The sequence below is a fragment of the Sardina pilchardus genome, chromosome 16 (assembly GCF_963854185.1).
Source record: "Sardina pilchardus chromosome 16, fSarPil1.1, whole genome shotgun sequence".
Taxonomy (NCBI): Eukaryota; Metazoa; Chordata; class Actinopteri; order Clupeiformes; family Clupeidae; genus Sardina; species Sardina pilchardus.
In genome coordinates, this window is record NC_085009.1 from 13659221 (window position 1) to 13684974 (window position 25754).

At 42.6% G+C, this 25754-nt stretch overlaps 2 protein-coding genes across 2 annotated transcripts; one reads left to right on the forward strand and one right to left on the reverse strand.

Annotated features, from left to right (window-relative positions):
• The first annotated feature begins 1229 nt into the window (after window positions 1-1229).
• LOC134060146 (phospholipid scramblase 2-like) lies at window positions 1230-12293 on the forward strand. The gene is made up of 8 exons (XM_062516762.1): window positions 1230-1416; window positions 2126-2194; window positions 3860-4296; window positions 4580-4622; window positions 4794-5014; window positions 5811-5972; window positions 8321-8482; window positions 10405-12293. Exons 2-8 carry the CDS (start codon window positions 2182-2184, stop codon window positions 10462-10464), a joined length of 1098 nt encoding a protein of 365 aa, XP_062372746.1. The 5' UTR covers window positions 1230-1416; window positions 2126-2181; the 3' UTR covers window positions 10465-12293.
• Window positions 12294-12398: 105 nt separating this feature from the next.
• tnk1 (tyrosine kinase, non-receptor, 1) lies at window positions 12399-25251 on the reverse strand. The gene is made up of 14 exons (XM_062516761.1): window positions 24981-25251; window positions 21691-21869; window positions 21353-21423; window positions 20979-21179; window positions 20565-20717; window positions 19938-20215; window positions 19096-19222; window positions 18725-18871; window positions 18418-18512; window positions 16778-17008; window positions 14924-14988; window positions 13966-14468; window positions 13575-13670; window positions 12399-13203 (listed from the first exon to the last, which is right to left on the reverse strand). Exons 2-14 carry the CDS (start codon window positions 21851-21853, stop codon window positions 13066-13068), a joined length of 2268 nt encoding a protein of 755 aa, XP_062372745.1. The 5' UTR covers window positions 21854-21869; window positions 24981-25251; the 3' UTR covers window positions 12399-13065.
• Window positions 25252-25754: the final 503 nt, after the last annotated feature.

A 25754-nucleotide genomic window follows, 5' to 3' on the forward strand; every position in this document is an offset into this window, starting at 1 on the left:
TTTCCTAAAAACGTTGGGACGTTGTATGACATGTAACATATATCATATGTTGAAACTGACTGATTGTACTATTCTATGAAAAATATACACCCATTTTTAATTTGATTCTGTTTTTATCTACATTGTACATGGGAATCAGGTGGTACGTGGGTGGTCTGCCCACATAATATATAATATTTCAATTACCTACATTTACTTCATCCCATAAATTTAGTTTATAGCTGTAGTACAACTTCACTGATGTTTTTCCTCACATTTATTTTACGTGGAATGTACAGACATTTGTGAATCATTTCACACTTATCCAATATAAAAATGTTATGAACAGCCTTCCATGTTTGCTTTCCCAAAGCCTAACGTAAGATAAAATGTAATATTGAAGAATGATTCTAACCGTTCTTAAACTCATTTCTTCTCTGGAATATTTTAATAAACAAAGTTCTAAGAGCTAAGAAACACTGATATGGTTTAATCACTAAAATCCCAGATATCCTTCCAATGGGTCATCAAGATAGCCTACCTGAACATATCAATGGGACTCATCTGCCAGCAGTTGTGGACATGCACTAGGCCTCATGTCAGAACTGGGCATCATTTGGGATCCATTTTTGCGGTGTGCATTGAACTGCATCTTGGATGGCTGGTGGGAAGGACATGTGTTTATCTGACAATACACCATCACAATGAATTCGAAGATGATGCCAAAACTATAGTTTACTGCCTGAGAAATGATTGTAAGTTCCTCAAAGATTGTGATACAGCACCACCTCCTCCAAGCCTCTATTAGGCCTATGTTTATATTCTGGAACAACATCGCCCTCTAACGGTAGATTATACAATCCACATAACCAAAATAAAAGTATTTGGTTAGGATTGGTGCATGACAAACTGTTAGTCATTGCTTGGGGCACTAGTCAAATCACCTCGAGCACGTAGCTTAAATGATCGCCTTTCAAATTATTCGAGATCACATAACAGCAGTGAATGAATATAGGCTATTAATAGAAAGGCTACGATAAGATGAATTGCATTGCATCAAACGTTCGCTAGTTGCAGCCAACAGCTCATTCTTATCCAAGACAATTCTGATATCTTAGTCTAATTGGTTAATTGAATTTCCCGCTGGCTGTATTCTTTGCGTTCCATCCACTTTCTCCGTGACTACGTATCAGCGTCAGCAATAGGGGGAGGAGAAACCCTCACTCGGAGAAAAATTGTCTAATTTAGGGCGGAGTATCTTAAGTGAGAAAACAAAAATAAGCTTAGGCCCACAGTTGCGTATAGGCTCTAGTGTCACGGGACTATTCAATTCCAAAGTAGAACATTTAGGCTACAGAGGGAAGCATAGACTGAGTTACTAAATCAGCGCGTTTAAAAAATAGCCTGCGGTGCGCTATACTTCCTATTTACTGAGAGGTAAGTATTTATACTTTGTGGTTAAATGTCTTTGCGGGAAGTTAGCCTGCTAACGAAGATACCGTGTAGCTGTAAACACGTAATTCTCAGTCTCCCTAAGTTAACACCATTTGCTAAATGAAAGGAAGCAATCATTTCTCAGTGTAGACTATATTGTGGTTCTCTTTAAGATGCGCCGGGGGAAGTAGCTGGTCTACGTGTGACTTTTAGAGCTATCAAAGCCATTTACATGAATAGCCTAGGTTACGCTATTGCGATTATATTCCTACTCATAATATTTCAGACAAGTGGAATAGTTTAGTCTATATGACGTGATGGAAATTTGGTTTCGGTATGTCAACACAGCATGTGCAGTGGCCGTCGAGGCCTAAGCTTATTTTGGAAAAGATGCAGGTGAATCGATCTTTCAACAGTCTATAGTTGTGGATTCCGCTCATTTTTTTCAAGAGTTCATGAACTTCTCTCACGAAACAAATCTGTACCGTTAATTTCCTGGCTAGGATATCTGTATGGCCGTAAATGAGAGTCCCCACGCCCACCTGTGCATTTTTCTGATCGCCTATTTTCCATCATTTTTGAGAGATAGTGGATTATTATTTAAGGGGCCTCTATATAGTTGGCCACTTCCGCGGTGGAGCCTGCATGCACTCTTTTCATATTGTCTGCCAAACCTAACCCTAACCCTATCAATTTGTATTGTTTTCTATAGCAACCCCTGGCATGTGAGAAACGTCAACCTGTGTTTGAAACGATCTGTTAATTGTCATGTCTGGACCAGGTAGGTCAAAACACAATTTTTATCTCTTAAAAATGGCCAAAGTTTGTGTTTCTTTCTTGGTTCCTGTGATCTTTTCCACAATGATGAAGTTTTCTATGCACATTTAATGAGCATGATACAATTTTAGGAAATATATCAACATTATTATTAGGCCTATATAGTGCATAATACAACAGCTGACAACTCTCTGAAAGGCTATGAGTTAACTATTTGGAGAGAGAAAAAATCCCCAAGATTTCTCAATGAGTGAACAAGTCCAGCAGATAATGCATTTTTTCCATGTTCACTCATTGAACTCAGCAAACAGAATTAAGGGAAGGGCCTCCTCATTTCTTATATTTTAGTCTTCCGCTACAAAGAACATGACTCAGTGCCTGACGCTATTGTCCTCGTCCTGACCAGAAGGCTCCAGTTCAGTGACCTGTAGAAATATTCTGGGGAATCCAGGTTTCCATAATGTTAAGAAATAACAGTTTACACAAACAGAACAAATGCAAAACTTGAGTATAGGGAAATGAAGTGACAAAAATGTCTTTTTGTATCACACTGAATCATGAATTTCAAGTTCACACATTGACTGATGGTGTTTCCTGTTGAATGATCTCTCAACAGTGTACTTCTATGTCTCTGTTTGGTGCTCGCCACTGCCCACATTGACATTTACACTTTTCTGCCAAATCCCACAACCATAACCATAACCATAACGTTTGTTCAAGAACCTTGTTCTAGTTTCTGTTCACACTAGCTCTTAAAATGTTAAAACGCTTACTTCATAGTAGCACTCAAAATGGTGGAATTCCCAGACTCATTCATGAAGGAGAATAACAACAAACTCTCCAAAATTTCGTCACATTTGGTGAAATTATATTCTCATGTAGACAAATGAAGTGCAAGTGGCTTCTGGTCGGTATGTTGTCCTAAACACAAGGTGTGTGGGGTAGCTACTGCATACTGAACGAAAGACATGCACCAAATGAGTTGATGCGAATATGTGTAGTGTAAAGCCAAATCCACTCTGAGAATGAGTGCATCCAGATAAATGGGCAGTGACCTTACTTGCCCGGGTGGCCAAAAGGCAAAGGCAAGCTTCCCAACTTTAACTGTTTGCTGTTGCATGGACTGATTATTTGAGGCACCCAATGTCTGGCCACAGTGCTGCTACAGTAATTGCATCTCCTGCATCCTTTGAACGTCTGGTCTGCCCTTCACCAGGGTCACGGTGTGGCCAGAGGCAAGAACAGCACCCTGGCCAACTTTTCTTGTAAAAAAAAGTCCATTCTGAGCATACAGTAGCCTTAAGTCTATAACATTTTTTGCAGTAATAAACTGTGTTCTTTCATCTACCATTTAACTCCTGGTGTGCCAAGCCATTGCGCTGAACATTTGGTTTTTAAACTGTTTAGTGATATTGCAGGTCATTCACTAATTTAATGGAGTTTGATCACTTGTGTCCCCTTAGTCTAATGTCCCCTTAACCTCTGACACACATCACCCTTCCTGTTTTCTGTCGTTGGCAACATTTGGACAGTCCTTACAGTAGTCTCAGCCCTTGTGTTTACTATATTACTGCAACAAATCCTTTGCATGCGTAGCTCATACTGTGTTCTTGGCTCTGTTCTTTGCATTCCATCAAGCATTTCACACGTTTTTCTCCCTCCCTCACAGGGTACCCCTCCCCTCACCAGGGTCCTTACCCCATGCCCCAACCTGGTGGATACTCCATGCCCCCATACCCCATGTCCGAGCCAGGCTACGGTGACCCCGGCCAAGCGCCTCCTGCTGGGTTTCACATGGGTTACCAGCCCTCTCCGGACCAGCCGGTCATGTACCAACCCGGCCCGGTTGGCCAAGGTCCAGCCATGCCAATGCACGAGTATGGTGGGTCCCCCCAGTACCAGCACTCGGGGCCAGGAGCTCCCCCATACCAGCAGCCTGGACCAGGAGCTCCTCCATACCAGCAGCCAGGGCCAGGCGCTCCCCCATACCAGCACTCAGGACCAGGAGCTCCTCCATACCAGCCCTCAGAACCAGCTGCGGCAGTGACCCCTGCGCCAGTCTCAGTGCCAGCGGGTGTGCCACCGGGCCTGGAGTACCTCGCACAGGTGGGTACTCCATGCAGGGAGTCCAGAGCAGGAACATGGTGGTGGTGGTGGTTGTTGTTGTTGTTGGTGGTGGTGGTTGTTGTTGTTTTTATTATTGTTTTGTTTGAGTTTTTATCACTAAGAGTGGCTTGTGATGTTTTCTACATTAGTCTACATCTAATTGATTTGTCTTCTTATGTCGCTGGGTATATATCATAAGACATGTTTATATTGAGATATCTACCTGGGGGTGAGGGCATTTGTTTCTTTGTGTCAATAGAATCGTTGTTGATCTCTTTTTCAGATTGATCAGATTTTGATACATCAGAAAGTCGAGCTTCTGGAAGGTTAGTCCCTATAATCTACATATTGCTGTTATATAGTATGTTGTGTTGCTGTTAGGAATATTTTTCAGTCCCAGGCATTTTTGTTGACTCTTCAAACTTCACCATTGAGCCATTGCTGTGTTCAACCTGTTAACGTCTCTTTCCTCCTGCATTCCTCCTGCATTCCTCAAGCGTTCATCGGCTTTGAGACCAACAACCAGTATGAGATCAAGAACAGCATGGGGCAAAAGATCTACAAGGCCAAGGAGAAGAACGACTGCTGCACTCGCAACTGCTGTGGCTCGCTACGCAGCTTTGACATGAAGATTAAGGACAACATGGACCGCGAGGTCATCCGGCTGATCCGCCCCTTCCGCTGTGTGTCCTGCTGGTGTCCCTGCTGCCTTCAAGAGGTAACGAGGCCATGCAGACAGCCATTCAGGTTGCCAGAAAAAAAGATTTAATCACATTTTGAGAGCTGCAGTGCCAGTGTGTGGACGTTCTCTTTTGGGTGAACTGGAGACCATAAGATGGCAGTTTCAGGCCCAAAAGACCAGTCGTTAATATTTGGGTATCGGGGGCTATGTTGTTGCTGTTGCACATTGGGAAATGGGCACCATACTTACCGGAAAGGTCAGAATTCAAAAGATCAACATATCCCGCTGTCATTCAGGTCCTCTTTATTAGTTTTACAGGCGTGCCTTGTTCTGTTCTGAGTGCGGACAATCTACAGTACATGCCTATGAATGGGCCTTTATTTACCTAAGCCAATCCCTTTTCATGGCGCCCCGTCCACCTCAATGGCTATTAAATCACAACACTGGCTGGGTTAAGGCCAAGGGTGTCATATGAAGACTCTGGACTACATTAGCGCTCGCCACCCCACCCCCCCACCCCTCATCACATCCCGGTAGTCATGTGAGAGTCCTAACCTTAGCAACAGGGTATTCTTGGACCGTCGTTGCTCAAACAGAGGTCCAGTTACAGGGAGCAATGTCGAGCACTGATTGCCTCATGGTCGGAGATTTGTTTGTAATCACCAAAGAATGCAACATGAATGCAGGTAATTTCATAACGAGTCATTTTAAATGTCATTGAGAACTCCCCCCTCCCCCTCTCTGTGTATTTATTCAGTCTGTCATTTAAGAACTCTGAACTCTCTCTCTCTCTCTCTCTCTCTCTCTCTCTGTCTGTGTCTGTGTTTTGTAGATGGAAGTACAAGCACCGCCTGGTACCACCATTGGTTATGTCTCCCAGGACTGGCAACCTTGCTATCCCAAATTCTCTATCCAAGGCCCAAACCGTGAGACAGTGATGAAACTAGAGGGGCCATGCCTTGCCTGCAATTGCTGTGGAGATGTGAACTTTGATGTAAGCGCCGGGGCATTCATTGTTTTTAATCTGCGGAGTCAGGCGGTACAAATTCGTGTGATTGATTTGGTTTACAGTTATTACTTAAAAGACAGGAAAAGTTTCAGGGACTGGTCATTATTATCAGCAGAGCTCTGGCCAGTGATTTGATAAATACTCCAGGTTCAGGGCCTTGTTGGGGGTTGGTTTAGTCATGTCATCAGTTGCACATTACAACAGGAGGCCTATTGCTATTTTCAACTGAAATCTGAAAAACACAAATCCTGAAAAATACACCAGATGTCATGTACAGTGGGTATAGTAAGTATTCACACCCATGCTAAAGTTGACCAAAAAGAGGAATATAAAATCATCTTTTGAGAATTTATTGTAATGCCTTAATTCAAAGAATGAGTAAAAATCAAACCGCTAAGGACACTAATTTTCTTTGTGATTGAAGAATGTTTCGTAAATAGATTAATGTTCTTCCTTAAATACAGGTTGCATAAGTATTTGACCCCTATGTTAAATTCCCATAGGAGCAGGAGGATTTTTTATATGTTTTTATTTTTAAAGGCCAGCTATTTCATGGATCCAGGATATTATGCATCCTGATAAAGTTCCCTTGGCCTTTGGAATTAAAATAGCCCCACATCATCACATACCCTTCACTATAGCTAGAGATTGGCATGGTGCTTTTTCCAGTTAGCCTATTAGCCTGTTTGATGCTCATTGAGCTCAATGCTGGCCTTTAAAAATAAAAACATATACAAAATCCTCCTGCTCCTATGGGAATTTAACATAGGGGTCAAATACTTATGCAACCTGTGTCTAAGGAAGAACATTTATCTATTTACGATATTCTTCAATCACAAAGAAAATTAGTGTCCTTAGCGGTTTGATTTTTACTCATTTTTTGAATTAAGGCATTACAATCAATTCTCAAAAGATGATTTTATATTCCTCTTTTTAGTCAACTTTAGCATGGGTGTGAATACTTACTATACCCACTGTATGTGCCAAGAGTCATTTTAAAGTTAAAGTTCAATCTAGGTATGTCATTTTCAACCACTGTTCCACGGTACACCAGTGTGCTGTGAGAGATGATCCGGGGTCTCGTGGGAAATAGTCCAATTTCACTTAATCAGTCCAAAAACATGTTGAGAATCTGTTCCTGCAATGTAGTGACTTGCTGAGTAAATAAATACTCCCATGTTAGTGGGTGGCACTAGATAGTGTAATAATGATGTTGTTAGTTAAGTGATGCACACAAGAACGAAGTGCCACTGGAAAATAGATATAGAAAGCTAGATACTGTATTGGACCCCAGAACGTAGTGTATGTAAAAAACGCTGCAATCATGGTGGGGGCAACCATCGCTTGAGGCCACTGGAGAAACCGGTGTCTCTGATTGGAAATCAGACAGGTTTCTTTGATTGTCCGCAAGTGTTGCCCATAAGGTGACACTTGCCTGTGAAAGACCGGGACGTTAGAACCAGTTTCTGTTAGGGGGGGGGGGGGGGGTGCGTTGAAACGGATGGTGTGTGCACGGCACCAATCGCGCACGTGAGTGAACCCAGGCCTGGACCCTTAAAATCATCAGGTCAGACTTTGATAGAAATGGCCATTCGAGGGTTTCTCCCCTAAGGAAAAGTCTAAAACTCTGGTTGCTAAACACACCATCTTAACGTTGTTTTGAGACGGACAGAAATGCTGAAGCCTGGTCCGTCTTCAGTCTGACTCACGTCGACAATATCCCATGCCTTATAGGCCTACTGCATTCCACTTCTTGACTCACAAGTGCAACCACAGGCAGTCTTTTGTTTTTGGTGAACGGCGGCCCTTCTCCCTTCCTATGCTTAGTTGTAGACCATAACAACAAGGGCATGCAAAATGTGTATGTATTTTCACTCAGGTTAATATTTAGCTTCAAATCCTATTTTTAGCTCTTAAAAAAATGGCCGAGGTCCGGGCCGAGGTGACTTCATAGCAAACTACGTAACGGGCCTTTATTATTATGCCATTGCCCGGTTCAAGGGCCGTTGATGTCCAAAGGGTGAGGGTAGTAGGAAGAGAGTGGTTTTCTCTCTGTGTTTGTGTTCTCTCTCTTTGTCTCTAGGTGCCTCTCATTCAGCGTTTATACGTCCTCCCTCGCTCCTCGGCCCTCGATCCTCACTGATGTACATAAAAAATGATGGGGCGGCAACAATGGGATAGTCTATCCCTTCTTCTATCTTTCTTTATGTAGATCAGTGATGATCGAGGCCCGAGGAGCGAGGGAGGGAGGATGTATAAACGCTGAATGAGAGGCACCCTCTGTCTCTGTTCGTGCCAATTCATATAGCACATGTTGTCTTTTGCGTTCCCAGCTGAAGGGGAAAGATGGTGGTCATAAGATTGGCCGTATCAGTAAGCAGTGGAGTGGTCTGCTCAAAGAGGTGTTCACAGACACGGATAACTTCGGTATCCAGTTCCCGATGGACATGGACGTCAAAATGAAGGCGGTGCTGATGGGTGCTTGCTTCCTTATCGTGAGTAGTGAATGCTCAGTTGAAATGTTTTATTTGCCGATGGTGTAAGTCAGGACCATGGGAGACAGGGCTTTCTGTGCTGCTGCCCCACGTCTATGGAATGCCCTCCTTGACACCTTGAGGGCACCACAGTCCATTGACTGTTTTAAAAAAGGCCTAAAGACATTTCTTTTTAGCAAAGCTTTTGGTCCCTTTTAGATGTTCTTAAACCTTTTTCTTTTTCCTTTTTAATTAAATTGCTCATCTTATTTGTGTTTCAACCTGTAGCACTTTGAGATCACTGATGTAAATTGCATTATAAATACAATACAATTGAAATATTATTATATATTATAAGCCAGATATTCAGATATTGCACAAGGTGTTTAAGGTGTATATACAACCCCTGGCAAAAAATATGGAATCACCAGTCTTGGAGGATGTTAATCCAGTTGTTTAATTTTTTAGAAAAAAGCCAGATCACAGACATGACACAAAACTAAGTTCATTTGAAATGGCAACTTTCTGGCTTTAGGAAACATTAAAGGAAATCAAGAAAAAAATTAATTAATCAGTAACAGTTGCTTGTTTTAGACCAGCCAGGGGGGAAAAAAATATGGAATCACTCAATTCCAAGGAAAAAAATATGGAATCATGAAAAACAAATTGACAAAAGAACACTTCAACGCACCACTAGTACTTTGTTGCACCACCTCTGGCTTTTATAACAGTTTACAGTCTCTGAGGCATGGACTTAATGAGTGACAATCAGTACTCTTAATCAATCTGGCTCCAACTTTCTCTGATTCCAGTTGCCAGATCAGTTTTGCAGGTTTGAGCCTTGGGATGCACCATTTTCTTCAAATTCTACTACAGATTTTCAATTGGATTGAGCATTATCGAAGATGTAACGATCGCCGTCTCCCCAATGCCTTTACCTGACATGCAGCCCCATATCATCAACAACTGAGGATATGTGCATGTTTTCTTCAGGCAGTTGTCTTCATAAATCTCATTGGAATGTGGATATAACTATGAAAGTCATATTCAGTGATGAATCGCGTTTCTGCAATGGGCAAGGTGATGATGCTGGAACTTTTGTTTGGTGCCATTTCATTGAGATTAATGAAGACAACTGCCTGAAAAAAACAAGGTCATTGATGATATGGGGCTGCATGTCAGGTAAAGGCATTGGGGAGATCGTTACATCTTCAATAATGCTTATATTATTATTTACTATATAAAGTTTATATTGACATTTTGGACACTTTTCTTATCCAATCAATTGAAAGGATGTTTGGGGATGATTACATCATTTTTCAAGATGATAATGCATCTTGTCATAGAGCAAAAACTGTTGAATTCCTTGAAGAAAGACACATAAGGTCAATGTCATGGCCTGCAAATAGTCTGGATCTCAATCCAATTGAAAATCTGTAGTAGAATTAAAGAAAATGGTGCATCCCAAGGCTTCAACCTGCAAAACTGATCTGGCAACTGGAATCAGAGAAAGTTGGAGCCAGATTGATGAAGAGTACTGATTGTCACTCATTAAGTCCATGCCTCAGAGACTGTAAGCTGTTATAAAAGCCAGAGGTGGTGCAACAAAGTACTAGTGGTGCATTGAAGTGTTCCTTTGTCAATTTGTTTTTCATGATTCCATATTTTTTTCCTTGGAATTGAGTGATTCCATATTTTTTTCCCCTCTGGCTGGTCGAAAACAAGCAACTGTTACTGATTAACTAATTTTTTTCTTGATTTCCTTTAATGTTTCCTAAAGCCAGAAAGTTGCCATTTCAAATGAACTTAGTTTTGTGTCATGTCTGTGATCTGGCTTTTTTCTAAAAAATTAAACAACTGGATTAACATCCTCCAAGACTGGTGATTCCATATTTTTTGCCAGGGGTTGTAGAAAAGCTTTTTTGTTTGTTTGTTTCCGGCAGGATTTCATGTTCTTTGAGAAAGTTGGGGAGACCAATCAGCGCAACACTGTTTTCTCATAAGAGGATGAGAAGCGAATCCGCCTGTATCGTCTCTTCCTGAAGATGTCCGAACCCTTCTGCCGGGTTTTCTCCTCGTCCATAGGTCATCTCCGCATCCCCCGTGGGAATGACATGCTCTTTCCCGCCCTCCAGCTTAGGCTCTTCTTCAGCCACTCCGGTGCTAGTGTTTGGCTCGCTCCAGTAAGACATTTGTTGCTTCAGAAATAAGAACGTTTAACCTTTTCTACTCAACTGTCACTTCCTTCCTTTTCTTTGGTCACTCACTCCCTTTCACACACACGCACGCACGCACGCACACACACACACCACACCACACATGTTATTACCACATTTGTATCAGGTTCATATTCACCACAGCTACTACTTTTTATAGCCATTGTTATTTACCAAATATCAAAGTTTGTTTGAAATAGTAGATATTTTTTGCACTTCTTATCTGAAAGGGTCATTTTATACAACAATGCAGTTTTTTTTAATCATCCTGGTTTGTGTTATGATGTGTTTAAGTTGATTTCTTAATGTATTCATCTTTTTTTGTAACGTTTGACGTATGTATACGCACATAACAGTGAAAATGTGTCAACAGAAGTAGGTGTGCCGCAATTGAGATGTTGTTGTGTAAGTTTGTATTAGCTGGGAAGGCAGGAGAGGGAGTGAGTGAGTGAGGGAAATCTACTCTGAGTCACTTTTTCCTCCGAGGTCACTGGAAGTTTGGACGTTGGGCCAATAGGAAGGAAAGTCAACAGCACATTGACCCTGTTACAGTTTAACAACAGATGGAGGAAGTTTACATGTGGGGACGCAGGGGGGTATCTTAGGTTGCAAAATAGAGGGCACACTGGACTGTAGGAATGCTCTTATTCCCATGCAAGAAAGCTTTACATGATCACAGTACATGCCTTAACACATGGGCTTCATAGGGTGTGGAAAAGTCCCTCCAGAGAGCTTTATAGGTTCAGCCAAGGAGAAATGACATCCATCTGTTTTGAATGTAGCAGCTAGAAAGCAAGACACGGGGCGCGGGGAACATCAGGTCTCCTAGAAAAGGCTGCGTTTGTCTTGGGCTCACTCTCCAAATCAGCTTGTTGTCAGGGACTGAAGAGTGGTTCCTGTGTGTGGAGAAAACAAACCTTCCAAAAGAGCGCGGTGTAATGACACGCACGGGAGAGGAGGGAGAGGCCGAGTGGAAATTCGGATCATGTGGGACCCACAGCCGCAGCCAACAGAACAGGATTATCAAGTTCTCCGTCCAGTCACGTTTTAGTGCCTTTCGAAACAACGCCTCTGCGTGAACACCTGAGGTGTAATGATGATGATTTATGCATCATATATCATGATACTGATTTCTGGTCAGCTCTTTAGACTGGGTTTATTTAGTGGGTGGCCTGTTGGTTTGGTTAGTTGATTGAGGTAAAGCCAAAAAACTTAACAGGGGTGTTGTGTCTCATCAAATCTGAATAATGAAACCACTGCCTTAGAACTTTGACATTTCTACATTTTTTGTCCAGTTGTGATGTTTATGTTCAGTGTTTCTCTCTCACACACACACACACACACACACACACATACATATCTATAGTATATTTACTATATGTGTATTTATATATATTATACATTAGTATCATACACTGTGTGCCATAATACCAAATGGATTAAAACCGCAATTTTCTCTGATTGTCTGTCCATGTAACTGTGGTGCTGAATTACCAAAAACCAAAGTGCTTTCATTCCACGATCAATTCATGCTGATGTCAATGTTATTATTTTTTTTAGAAATGAACCACTTTATATCATGTCCAAATATTGTATAATAAACAATAACCAGCGTATGTCATGTTGTCGTATGATGTGTATGAATGTTAAAGATGGCGGGGGAGGTATCCCCTGAGCCCTGAGCTATCTGTAACTGTTATGTTGGCTCCACCCTGTGTGGGCTCAGGGCTTGGCTGCGGTTCAGGATTTTACTGGGCTGGGGGAAATTGTGGGTGGAGCCCCGGGTGGAGAGAAAAGCGGCAACAGACTCAGCACTGCCCCCTCTTGGACGAATGTGGAAACAAAGCATCAGACAATTTTTATACATGGTTAGTCTATATTACACTGAAATTGATCAAATGTATACAGTGCAAAAAGTTTGATCAGTATATATACAAATTCCTTGTGTTTAAAAAGTTGTCATTTGAAAAAGATATCTTTGCTAAAAATTGTAAAAAGTTGTTATATACACAACATATTATTCAAATTGTAATGAAAAACAGCACTTGTCCATTCACTTTGTACTTGGTCTGATTCGTTACTGATATGGTCCGAGTTTTGGCATCTTTCACACACTCTGTTCCTCTTCATTCCTTTTTGGCCATCCTGATGAGGTTTCAACTGGCCTCCTGCCCAGTTATCACATTTTTCAGTGCAAAAGGCTTTGTCAGTATATACAAACTCCTCTGAATTTAAAAAAAATCTAGTTTTGAATTTGAAAAAGACATTTGCTAAAAATGGTTTAAAAAAAGGTTCATATACTTCAAATTGCAATGGGAAACAACACATTTGTTTGCATGATGTCCATTTGTTCATTACTGGTGTGGTGCGACTTCATCAAGCATCTTTCTACACGCGCTCCCCTCCTCTCCTCTCCACCATCCTGAGGAGGTATCGACTGGCCTGCTGCAAGTCCCACTTGTGTCTGGAGAGGACTCTGTAGCAGTCCTCTTTAGAACACAAGCTCATGAAGTACAACTGCTCCATCTAATGCAACAAAATGGCAGAGCACATGTATTAAGTCTCGGTAGGGTGGGTGGGGCATAAGATAACCAGTGTTAATAATAAAAGAAGAAGTGCAGAGGTTACTGTAGACCGTTTCAAGAGAGTTCCATTATCAGTGTCACAGTTGTAGAAGAAGTTTGAGAACTAAATAGAACATTCAAGCATTTTTTGTTTGTTTTTCTTGTTGAAAGGGTATAGAACAGGTTCTGAGTTATCTACTAAACCCTTATAGCAAATTGTTTAAGTATCAACATAAATAGACTCCAAAGTGCATAACGTAGCATACGGAGACTCATTTTCTATAATGAAATGAAACGGTGCATCCATTCCACATGACCTCGGTGCAACATTACCTTTAGCTGCTGCTCAGCCCTCACAGGGTTCCATTCATGTTTGTATAACGCTGCTCGCGCATCCTCACTGGTCGCTCCATGTACCGCCTCGAGCACCTGGTCAATAACACACAAGCATGTAGAAGTTACCTGAAGAAGGTGTGTATGGTGGTCACATGTAACTTGATTAAGGCAAATTGCATGATAGCAGCTCAGGCTTTGCTCAGTCTCTTTTTTTGTCTTAGAAAGAGCAAGGACAAACTTATATAACTGACCAGAAAAGAGAGTTTTAAAAAAAAGGCTGCACTTTGCATACAGTTTTTTTGCGTCTCAGTGTAGTGCCTTCGTCAGGGCACTCCGAATGTACTTGATTACAGCAAACTATGGCAAACACACCAACAAAAACAATCACCTGTCTGATTAATCCTTCCTTGTCCAGTTGCACGTGTGGTGGATATCGTGATCTCTCCTTCTCCCGGTCACTGCCGCCACCGCCACCGCTGCCTCCGCCACCGGCACCGTCGTCCAGCAGAGGGGAAGAGCGAGCCATTGGGGCCATCCGGACCAGGTTGCCACCTCCAGGGCTGTGATGTGGATGTAGCTGGGGCGACGGCTGCAGCAGTTGTGGATGCTGAGGAGGGGGCGGCGGAGGCCACATCTGCGGCGGGCCCTGGGCTATGGCGTGCCGACGGTCGCGGACGGCCACCGGGTACTTCGCCGGTTTGAAGTTGGGGGGAGGCGGGCGCGGCGGGGGTACGGCGCTCGCCTCGCTGAAACGGCGGGGGTCCGAAACGATGCGACCGCCTGCGACAGAGGCGGCCACTGGCCTGCGGGCCTCCGGTCGAGCCCCCGAGATGCTCCCTCGGCTTTTATTCTGCGGGGAACCCAGGACCGACTCTAAACTCCGGGACATTCCTGCAAGACAGAGGAAACCGTCTGTACTAAACTGGGATATATTAAATATTTAACTGGGATAAATTCATTATTTAACTGTCTGACCTGGACTATTTAATAGATCATTGATAAAACTAGCAAGTGACTAGATGATATAAATAGATATAATGAATAAATACAAAACTGGATCATTAGGGGATGCTGGATCATAAGGGTCTGGAACATTTGTTGCTCTGAATGCTCTTGGGCCCAATCCCAACACTCTATCTTACCCCATCCCCTTCCCCCTTCCCCTTACCTTTGCCCCTAGCCCTTGCCTCTCAAAACTAAGTGTTAGGGCTAGGGGTGAAAAAGTTCCCCTATGAATTGGGACACCACTTGGTTTCGGTTACATCATCATACGTCGTCGCGAGCTGGCTTCTACGTCACCAGAGGCGCCAAAACATTGCTCTGTCTCTGATGTTTAGTTTTCTGACCTGCCATCTTTTGTAGGTTGGAGCCCTCCTTCTCTTTGGCCAGCGGAACCTTCCAGGTTGTGCTGCTGTAAACCACATGTTGGAAAAATCAACAAGTCAGAAAACAACAGAAAGCCAACGAATTCACAGTGAATGTCAGAGAGACCAACATGGTACATCCACTGAACGAACTACTGGTCAGACAACAGACTGTTTTCAGCTGGAGGTTGCTTCAACTTCGCTGTCACTGATTCTTGAGAATTTGCCTAAAACATGTCTCACTAAGAAAAGTGCTGATTCTGTTGGAAATTAATACCATTTCCATGAACAAAAAGAATCAAGGTTATAATCAGTGGGTCCTTTGCACAAATGTGAGGTTCTTTTAAAGGTTTATTTTATTTTTGTATTAATTTAATGATTATATGCTGGCCCATACCCTATTTTGACTTGATTAAAAACACTTAAAGCAATCATTTAATTTAACGATATCTTTACCACATGAAAGAGTACATTGTATTATGTATTAGAAACTCCAAACAGTACGCTTTGAGCAATATTTACTATTATTTCGTGGCTGCTCAAAATGTGTCCCACATTTTCGTCACCACCGTCAGATATTTATAAAAGGCAATAAAATCAGGCAACTACAAGGTCAACTACATTCTTGAGGACCTCATTTTCAAACCTTCAGCCGTACTGCATGCTTTAAGATCACTCAAGCTCCCATTAGTTTGCTATTTTCTCTTAAAGTTGTTCATATTTTTGGACACTGCTACTGTCACAACCATAACATGTCAACACCGTCTCTTTTGTATACAAAATATTAGATTAGATTATAAAATGAATGTTTACTTTTTAAGAAGAGGTTTGAAGTAGCCAGCAATAGGATGCAAACAGGGTGGATAATGTGAACAATTCATGCATATCATGTGAAAGAGTAGATTTTTGTCACCACCGTCAGATGTCACCCACCGTCAGGTTTTCTGCTTAACGGTGGTGAAAAAAGCCTCCAAATGGTCCTCAACGGAGGCTTTTTGGACCAAATAGTTAAATAAAGTCGTCAAGCAAGAGTTGAGTGGTATTCATTTTGGAATTTTATGTTGTAATGAAACCACTGTCAACACCGTCAGATTAGTGTCACACCGTCAGATTCATTTTTTATTTGTTTTAAATAAATATGCTTACAATATGTTTCTTCAGTGGTGTAGTTATTAAAGTAATAGTCTGTTTTAATTCAAAAATATGGTTGTTGGATTAAAAAAGCATACTTTTTCTATTTAGGCCTAAAAAAACGTTGTATAAGTACTGGAAAAATGCCTATTTTATGAAAAAAATACAAAAAGGGGAGGTTGCACCGGTACATTGCTGAACAGCTAAGACCTTGGTCAATAATGACATACCTTCAGATTTTGCAATTTAACTAACTTTTTTTTTTCAAAATCAAAACCTGTTTTAGGCAAATTCTCAAGAATCAGTGCTGTAACAAGGACCGTTATAGAGAATCATTCCTGCCCACTGCCATAACTATTCACAATAACTCCCCTTTGTGGCGTGAGAGGAGAATCTTATTTAGAGAGACTTTATATCCAAGTGTATTTATTTTTTACTTGTATGTATATGTGTGATACATGTTTATATTACTAATTGCTGCTGTAATACCATTATTTCTCTGTGGGGATGAACAAAGCTATCTATCTATCTATGGTTAGCAAACACAGTGTGAAAGGTGAATTCTAAAACATTAGGAACAAAATAAAATAACTCCTTAAGATTCTCATATACTTCTCCCATTTGGATTGCACTAGGTCGCGGTGCAAAATCTATCTATACACCTCTGGCACTTTAAACCAATCCGATCATTAAAATGCCACTGACTCGTCCAGGCGCTCAGGTGTCCCCCAGCTTCGACTCGGATGGCTGTCGCCGTGCCCTGTGTGCTGGAGGCTGCCCTGCAGTGGACCGGAGATGCGTAATCCTGCGGAGGGGTTCGGGGCGGCAGGGAGGGCGGCAGCATTGGCCAGGGCGGCAGGAATGGTCAGGGTTGCAGGGAACCAGCCGATATTCAGGGTCCTCTGGTTCTGCCCCTTCCACTCACTCAGCTCCAGCCTGCCACAGAGAGACCGAGCATAGATATGAGAAAGCTAGATATTACAGAGAGACCAGAACATAGATATGAGAAAGCTAGATACCGCATGTCCATCGAGTTTTATTAGGTGGCATACGTAAACATGGCAACCATATTGCTGGGGGACAAAAACCTTACAGTCTATGGGAAACACTCGCCGGTAATCAGAGACACCTGTCTGATTTCCAATCAGAGACACCTGTTTCTCCCATTGGCCTCCAGTGATTGTTGCCCCCACCAATATTGCGACGCTATTTACGTACATTATGGAGCCCATCTAGCTTTTTCATATCTATGGACCAGAAGACAACGTCTTCACCAGAATGTTTACTGTGTCCAATTCAATTCAATGTATTGTTATTTATTGTGCAAGGTCTCAAAACACTTCCAAACACATACAGTTACAAAAAAGCAAACAGGCAGCAAGTAGGATAAAAATGAAAAGATTGAGAAGGTTCCATGTATCCATGGTTACAATATGCGATTCAGATTTAGCCAATTTATTCATAGGTTTCATCAGGTCCCTTTCCACAGGTGCGTTAATCAAGCACCATGCAGTCTGCATTCATAATCTAGATGCTTGATTTTGAACACTTGTGAAAAGAGACCTGATGAAACCCATGAATACACACTCATAGAATTGTGTACAGTACTCTTGTAAAATGGATACACTGTACCTGCGATCTAAAATACACAGTATGGTCAAGAAGAGACTAAAATCTCAAACACATCTTAATACATTTTTACACATCCGGCGGTAATGATAGCAACATTTTCAAAGGCATACTAGTGCTTGAGAAAGGTTTGCATGGCACAACTAAAGGAAGGCAGTGGGCAAAACAGAGAGGATCTGGACAATATAAAGTGCCTCTGACAGGGACAAAAAAATATATGTTTTTTAAAGGCAAAGGGAGGGTCTACTCTATTTTTCTGAACATATTTCTGACTGTCCATCCCCTGCATTTGACGCTACTTGCAGATTCCCCCCCCCCCCCCCCCAACATAATCTACTTTGCCAGCCATCGTAAAAGGCCTCATTAGCAGAAAAGGTGCTGGCTAAAGTCTGTTCTTGTGGTTCTGGCCTCAAGAACCCCTACAGCACCACATAGGAAAAAAGCTCAAAAGACGTTTCTCTTGTCTCGCCTTAGCATTGTGTTAACAGCCCCCTCATCAAAGGCCGTCTCCAAGGCCCCTCATCACCAAGCACCATCCAACTGCAAGAATGCAGGGATTAGAGCCAAGCCATATTATGTAGTAGGTATGTGGCATGTGCTTAAGATCGGCTGGCATTTAAAATGGGGGAGTGGGGGGAATGCATGTAGGTTGACAACAAACCCTCTCTGTCGTTCCTGGCATGTTTTCTTTCCCCAGTTCACAATATTTCACTCACCCGTGGTCTATAACTGTCACCCCGTCATTGGTTAGGAGGCTAAGTTTTCTGTGCTCTGAGAAGTCCCTAATAACACGAACCTCCATAGGCTTTGCCTGTGGTAAGAAACATAGAATACAAAACAACGATTGGCAAAAAGACATTTACAAATGGCCTCTACACATAGTACAATATAGTGTCTTCTCTTTATCTTTATCTCTAGCCATTATTAATTTTACCATATTAAATACATGGCCAAGTATATAACAATAACATAAAGCAAGTTGCAAGTTCAAAGTCGTGTGAGTCAATCCGTCCTACTACTGACATCTGCCACCAGCATTGTGAGGTCTGCAAAGGTGGGTCGGTCAGTTGGGTTGCAGGCCCAGCACTTGCGCATCACAGCAAAGAGCTCCTGAGGACAGTCTGTGGGTCGCTCCAGGCGATCACCTTCTCTCTCCACACGAAAGAGAATCTGAAGACACACAATACAAGGTGAGAGCACCTATTCAGTGCACATTCACTTAAGGGGAGTGCTACAATGCATGTTTGTTTAGCAGACACAACATAATACCTATACTGGTCTGTTTGAATCTGCACAACACACAGAATAAAGGCAACTTAAAACAACTTTTGGTCTTGTCCTATTCTGAACACACACACACACACACACACACACACACACACACACACACACACCGCTCTGCCTGACAGGCCAAGCCAGGGCTCCTCACAGTACGTGAACATCTCCCAGAGTGTGACTCCAAACATCCACACATCTGAGGCGTGGGAGAAGGAGCCCACCCGTAGACTCTCTGGAGCACACCTACAACACACACACAGAGGAGAGAGAGGGGGAGAGAGAGAGGGAGAGAGAGAGAGAAAGAGAGAGATTTCCACCATTGCTCAATGCTCATAGATACTGTGACAGAATGAGAGCATGAACAAAGTTAAAGCATGCAAAAGAATGTATGGTTTGACAAAGTACAGGAAGCTCAGACAAGAAGGTTACACCGGAAAACAGGTCAAATCACATCCACTTATCGAGTGATAACATTGACAGCAATTAAGCTATCGTCAACTAAAATACTGTTAACCTGCATTTCAAATCTAGTTTTATCATCTGTATGCTACTGTGTATTATCATTCATCTTTGCCCACCTATGCTTTTATCTGCTATTACTGTTTGTTTTTTATTTATGTAAAGCACATTGAATGACCTCTGTGTATGAAATGCGCTTTATAAATTAACTTGACTTGACTATGTTTTATAAAAGCATACAAAGATTATTAAAAAAAAAAAATAAATCATCAATAGCGATTTGAATGTCCAACAAATTCAGTGGTCCAAACATAAAATAATGTTTTAAATATGACCTATAGGCCTACATATGTATATTTATTGCTATTTTTACTGTGTATGTGTCACAAGCATGATTATTTCTCGACAAGCAGATGTGATTAGACCCGTTTTCCGCTGTAGCCTTTTTCCGCATAACCCCTATTCCAGTGACAACTCTCTTTATCTCTTCACTTCTCACCAGGCAAAAGGGATGCGCTTGTGTGCGGTCATGACATAGTGGTCCTTGTCCTGCCCCAGGCCCCTCATCAGGCCAAAGTCTCCGATCTTCACCAGCTCCCTGGAGGCCAACAGAACGTTCCGGGCCGCCAGGTCTCTGTGGATGAAGCGCCTGCTCTCCAGATACTCCATCCCTGCTGCGATCTGCGTGCTGAAGAGCCACAGGCGGGCGAGGGGATACTCTCCCTGCCGCGAGCGCATCATATCGTACAGGGAGCCCAACTGGGCCAGCTCCGTCACCTTGGAGAGAAGGTAAGGTAAGGTAAGGTACCTTTATTAGGTAAGGTACATTTATTTATATAGCGCATTTAATGTGCACAGAGTGCAACCCAAAGCGCGTTACATAAAGACAGAGACAGTGCCGAACGGAGTGGCGTAGTCGCCAGCGTACCCGAGAGATGGGGGGGTCAAAATCAGTGCAAAAGACCAAAATAAAAAAAAATAATCATTTGCTATAGAGAAGCATCAGATTATGAAAACACACTATGGTAATACAGGGTAATACATGCAGTATTCACAGGAAGTTAAAGTAACCGTCACACTTTTCTTAATTGATGCATCTAAAAAGTAATTCTAGACTCTCTTTTACCATTTTAAGGGGTTGCGTAAGAACCACCCCATAGAGATGAATGATGTTGGGGTGATCGAGGGACTGCATGACTGTGACCTCCTGCAAGAAGTCGGTCAGTGTGTCCGTCTGCCTGGACAGACTGTTCCTTAACGATTTCACTGCCACGGGAATCTGTATGGAATGACACCATTTAACAGGTGAACTCTGAATATAAAATATGCAAACTATGCAGAACATAAAAACATTACAAAATGCCTGCACACAGTTGCACAGCTTATTCTACCCAAATGACAACAATTGAACTTAACATGAGTATAAAAACATGCCAATACAGAGTTGAACTTCCTATTCTTCCTAAACAAGAACAACAACAACAACAACTGGGATTTGAGTGCTCTATCAAAGCGCCCAAATCAGCCAAAACACACTTACGACTCTCCCCGTCGGCGTGTGCCACTCGCCCCTCTTCACCACCCCAAAGGAGCCCGAGCCCAGCTTCTCCCCCAGCAGCAGCTCGCTGTCCTGGATCAGACAGGTCAGAGCTCGGCCCATCTCCGGACCCTGGCCCTGCCCCGACCCGCTCCCGCTCCCACTCCACTGGTCGTTCCCCTCGGGGCCGCGACCGCTGAACACCTGCCAGGGCAGCAAGGAAGAAGTGATCAAGTCGTTCCGTTCAATGTCAATGTCAATGTATTTTTTAGCACATTTAAAACAACAACAACAGTTGACCAGAGTGCTGAAAAGTTCAGTGCGAAAGCAAATGAGGGGGAGAGCGAGAGAGGAGGAGAAGAAGGAGTAGTGGTCACCTTGGCCATCCATGAGCGTGGACGCCCACTGGTCTTGTACCGCTTAACGGCATCCCAAAGCCTTCGCTGTCCTAAAGGGGGGGGGGGGGGGGGATTCTCATAATTAATTGGAGCGTAAATATTTTGACACACTACATTTTGATGACCCAGCAGCACATGCATAGCACTTAGCATACTAATATTTGGTTTTAATAGGTATGGGTATGAGTTAGCCTACAACTATGTTGGCTTTGTGTTCCACCTCATACTAGTGAATCACCCGTGTCTATATACCACAGATGTTGTACTTTTTACTCATTAGCAACCGCATTGTAACCATAACAAAAAAAAGTACTGACCCGGTTTGCTAATGCCTATCTGTTCGAGATCAGATTCCTTCACATAATTCAGGTGTTCGATCCGAGTCACGTTCAGTCCGTCTCGAACCCTTGTGTAGAACCGCTCCAACTGGACCTCTGCCAGGAGATGATAGAGCCACTGAGTGTCCTGGTCCATCACCATGACATCATCCTACACACTTGGAGCACAGGACAGAACCCCTGAGGTTAGCGGCATTAAAGTGTAACACACTTGGAGCACAGGACAGAACCCCTGAGGTTAGCGGCATTAAAGTGTAACACACTTGGAGCACAGGACAGAACCCCTGAGGTAGAATAGAATAGAATAGAATATATACTTTTTTGATCCCGTGAGGGAAATTCAGTTCTCTGCATTTAACCCAATTTAACCGAATTAGTGAACACACAGCACACAGTTAACACACAGTGAGGTGAATCACACAACCCAGAGCAGTGAGCTGCCTGCCCAACCAGCGGCGCTCGGGGAGCAGTGAGGGGTTAGGTGCCTTGCTCAAGGGCACTTCAGCCGTGGTGGACTGGTCGGGGATCGAACCGGCAACCCTCCGGTTACAAGCCCGATGTGCTAACCAGTACACCACGGCTGCCCACAAGCACAGGTTAGCAGCATTAAAGCGTAAGTATAGGTATAAATACTTTTTTGATCCTATGAGGGAAATCCGGTCTCTGCATTTATCCCAATGTGTGAATTAGTGAACACACACAGCGCACAGGTGCAACAGGAGGTGAAATACACACTAACCCAGAGCAGCTAGTGAGCTCACTCGGGGAGCAGTGAGGGGTTAGGTGCCTTGCTCAAGGGCACATCAGCCGTGGACTGGTTGGGGATCGAGAACCGACAACCCTCCGGTTACAATCTTGAAGCCCTAATCAGTAGGCCACGGCTGTCCAAGTGCTTGAGAGGAATATTACAACTGGAACAGTGGCAGTATAGAGGCTAGGGAGCTGGGCTAGCATGCAGCAGCCAGAGCAGTTGTGGGCTCATGTTCCGACTGCCACCGTTGTGCCCTAGAGCAAGGAGCTTAACCCCAAGTTGTGCTAAGGAGACTGGCCCTTGTAATAATTGTATTATGTAAGTCGCTTTGTATAAAAATGAAAGTAAAAAAGTAAGTATATAACTAAACTACTAATACAAAAAACAATAAGGAAACTACACATGAAATAGTATTTGTACATTATCTCAAAAGTTATGGGTGCTCTGCTCAGTCTTTAACGTGATAGGAATTTCCTATAACCTTTGCCCTTTGTCAATGAGAACTACTTTCTCATTGTAAAACCAGCAACCCTAAATACAACTCAACTGCTTTCACTGATTATTCATACAACAAACTACCCCACAATGACATTAAGCCTTTATCACCATCATTAGCTGTTAAACAGACATCGGAATGTTTAGATTACAGTAATAATTCAATTACAATATTTCATTGGCAAATCATTTTAATTTTACTGGCTCATGTAAATGTTACATGAACCAGTTGACTTTCTCACATCCTGATGGACTTTTATCCATGGACACAACGGCAATAAAGCCTTCATTTGCTAGGTTTTATCAGCACATGAAGGCTGGAGTCCAACATTCCAGTGTGTGGGTTGTCAAGAGACCAGGCAGTAGTGCTCTTGCCTACGGTCCTACAAATAAGTAATCAAAGACGCTTTGAGAGAGCTGAAGAAGACACACAAATGTTGTCTTAAACATATGGCTAGTTCGGGCAAGTATGAAAGCACATTATCACATTGCAACCGAAACTGCACGCCCAAGTCCACACCCAGCACTTCATGCAGGATATGATGAAAGCCGGCAAGTTAGTCACATGACATGCCTGTCATCATCAAACAGCGTTTTCTGACTTTGTCCATACTTAATACAAAGTTATTTCGTTATGCATCAAAAAGTGACTTTACATTCCCAATTAGACGATGAGGACTACTCAAACAGGTCATTCCCAACTCAAAAGTCATCATTCAGCTTGAACAAGCAGGCCACTCTTCTAAACTGGGAACAGCTGAGGACAAAGCAACAACCCATACAAAAACACTAGAAATGTGATCCCTAGAAAGGTTCCACAACAAACGGATTTAACAAAAGAGCTATAGTTTCCTCTAAGAAAAAAAAAATAATTTGCTTAACAAACCAGACACAACATTCATTTCAAGTGACTCACAGTCGTCAATGTTTTCATTTATCACTACTTCGTCATCAAAAGGGGTTGTGGCCATTGCTTTCAGAGTAGAACATTCTTCAATTTGAACTCAGCCAGAGAGCAAACCAACAGTAGTTAGCACATTGACACAAGCAAAGACAAGGACATCCAGTCGCTCTGACTTCACACATAGGACTAGGTAAACACATTTTGTAGCAAACCTTTCAACCTTCTGGCAGGTAGTACTTTGGATAGATCAATTTGAAATGGACGTGACAAGATCACCACATCAAGAGGCCTTGCTCTCATATTAGGTCAAATTCATTTAAAGATGCAGTAAAATGTATTGACACAAGTTGTAGCTTTAACTGTCATAGGCTACCTCATTGCCTACTCTTGTGTGTCATCCTCTAAACAAGTTTCTTGATACGGTATCCCCTCAGTCCCACCGGTGTGGTAAAAATGTGTAATGTGTAGTGTAATTTAATGTAATGGATCCCAACTGTTAACAAATTAATTATAAGCACACTGAATGTCATGTTAAGGACACATGTGCGCACTGTAGGCCTACATAGTTCTACACAACATAAATGCTAGATCAATTCAATTAGGCTGCATTTTGATTTTGAATTGAGTGGCTATTACTACAACTTTTGGTGCTTTGGCCTGAAACCAGTCATAAAACAAGCACCTTGTGGTCTCAATAAATAGGTTAAAATAACCAGGCTTGGCATGGAATTATTAGGGTAACATAGTCCCTAATATTCCTGTTGTCTTTCATATCAGTTTCCACCATTGTGTGCCCTCAAAATGCACACAAATTCATAATACACTAAAGTTAGACACACAAGATGGTATGTAAAGCATACGTTTTCACTATTTACTCACACAATTAGGCCTACAATAGATGAGTTGACAAGCAGACAATAACATCAATTTAGGGCCTATGATGATCCTTTGGTAGATGCATGGCATTGTTTTCGATAACTTAAAAAAAAAATGCATGGATTTTTATTGAGGTAGCCTCTTATTGTAGGCAACCCCAAGAATGACAAAGATACTGTGCAGTTTAGAGGTCTACAAATTGGCCCAGACCATTTGGGTTGTTTCAGTCATAACCTAGCCTACCTGTAGCGAGAAGACCTGTTGCATTTCCGTGTTCTCATTAGTCCCATGTTATTGCATATTCGACGGTAAATTAGCCCATAGAAATTCGTCAAGCATGTCTATAATCCCTTCTTTGTCTTCTGCTGAGTGTGAGGATATAGCCGTCCAAGAGGTTTAAACGTTGGTCTTGCTAAGTCCAAGGCTAAGGCCAGACCACTAACAGGTGTTTGAGCAATTCAACTCCCCGGTATCCAAAGCGAACTCTCTGGATAGCAGCATTCCCACGGCTGACTACCTGTGCATTTCCATCCGCCCTCTTCCTGTTTTCTCCTCCCCCCACGTCTCGCCCTCAGTGTGCACTTGGTCGGGTGCTTTCAAATAGGCTGTTTTGTTAGGTCATTATGCGAAAGCACTTTCAAAGCATTAAGAAAGTCTACTTAAGGCCAATTAATAGCGATGCGCCAATAAAATATATGTTTAATATGTAGCCTATAATTGTGTGTGTGTGTGTGTGTGTGTGTGTGTGTGTGTGTGTGAGAGAGAGAGAGAGAGAGAGAGAGAGAGAGAGAGAGAGAGAAGGATATGTCTGCCGTGCATAATTTTTTGACTTTCAATTGTGTATTTTGCGCGCTGAAAAAGCCTGAAACTGCCCGGAGGACAAGACAGATGCAATACTGAGGCTAGTCTTTCTTCAGGCTCGTATAGCCTAAGCCAACACCTGCCCAGCCTGTCAGACAGGATCTCTACAGTATCTACTGTGCGCGGGAATGATTAGGTCCTTGGAGTGCTGGGTAA

What these genes read in the sequence shown, in the direction of transcription:
- LOC134060146 (XM_062516762.1), top strand. An exon ending in GCCTGGAGTACCTCGCACAG is followed by an intron (nt 4,297 to 4,579) that starts GTGGGTACTCCA and finishes TCTCTTTTTCAG; the next exon opens with ATTGATCAGATTTTGATACA. An exon ending in TGGGTGCTTGCTTCCTTATC is followed by an intron (nt 8,483 to 10,404) that starts GTGAGTAGTGAA and finishes TGTTTCCGGCAG; the next exon opens with GATTTCATGTTCTTTGAGAA.
- tnk1 (XM_062516761.1), bottom strand. Translation starts at nt 21,853, where the DNA reads ATGGTGATGGACCAGGACACTCAGTGGCTCTATCATCTCCTGGCAGAG. An exon ending in AAGCGCATCCCTTTTGCCTG is followed by an intron (nt 19,223 to 19,937) that starts GTGAGAAGTGAA and finishes TGTGTGTTGTAG; the next exon opens with GTGTGCTCCAGAGAGTCTAC. An exon ending in ACACCTGAGCGCCTGGACGA is followed by an intron (nt 14,989 to 16,777) that starts GTCAGTGGCATT and finishes TGTGGTTTACAG; the next exon opens with CAGCACAACCTGGAAGGTTC.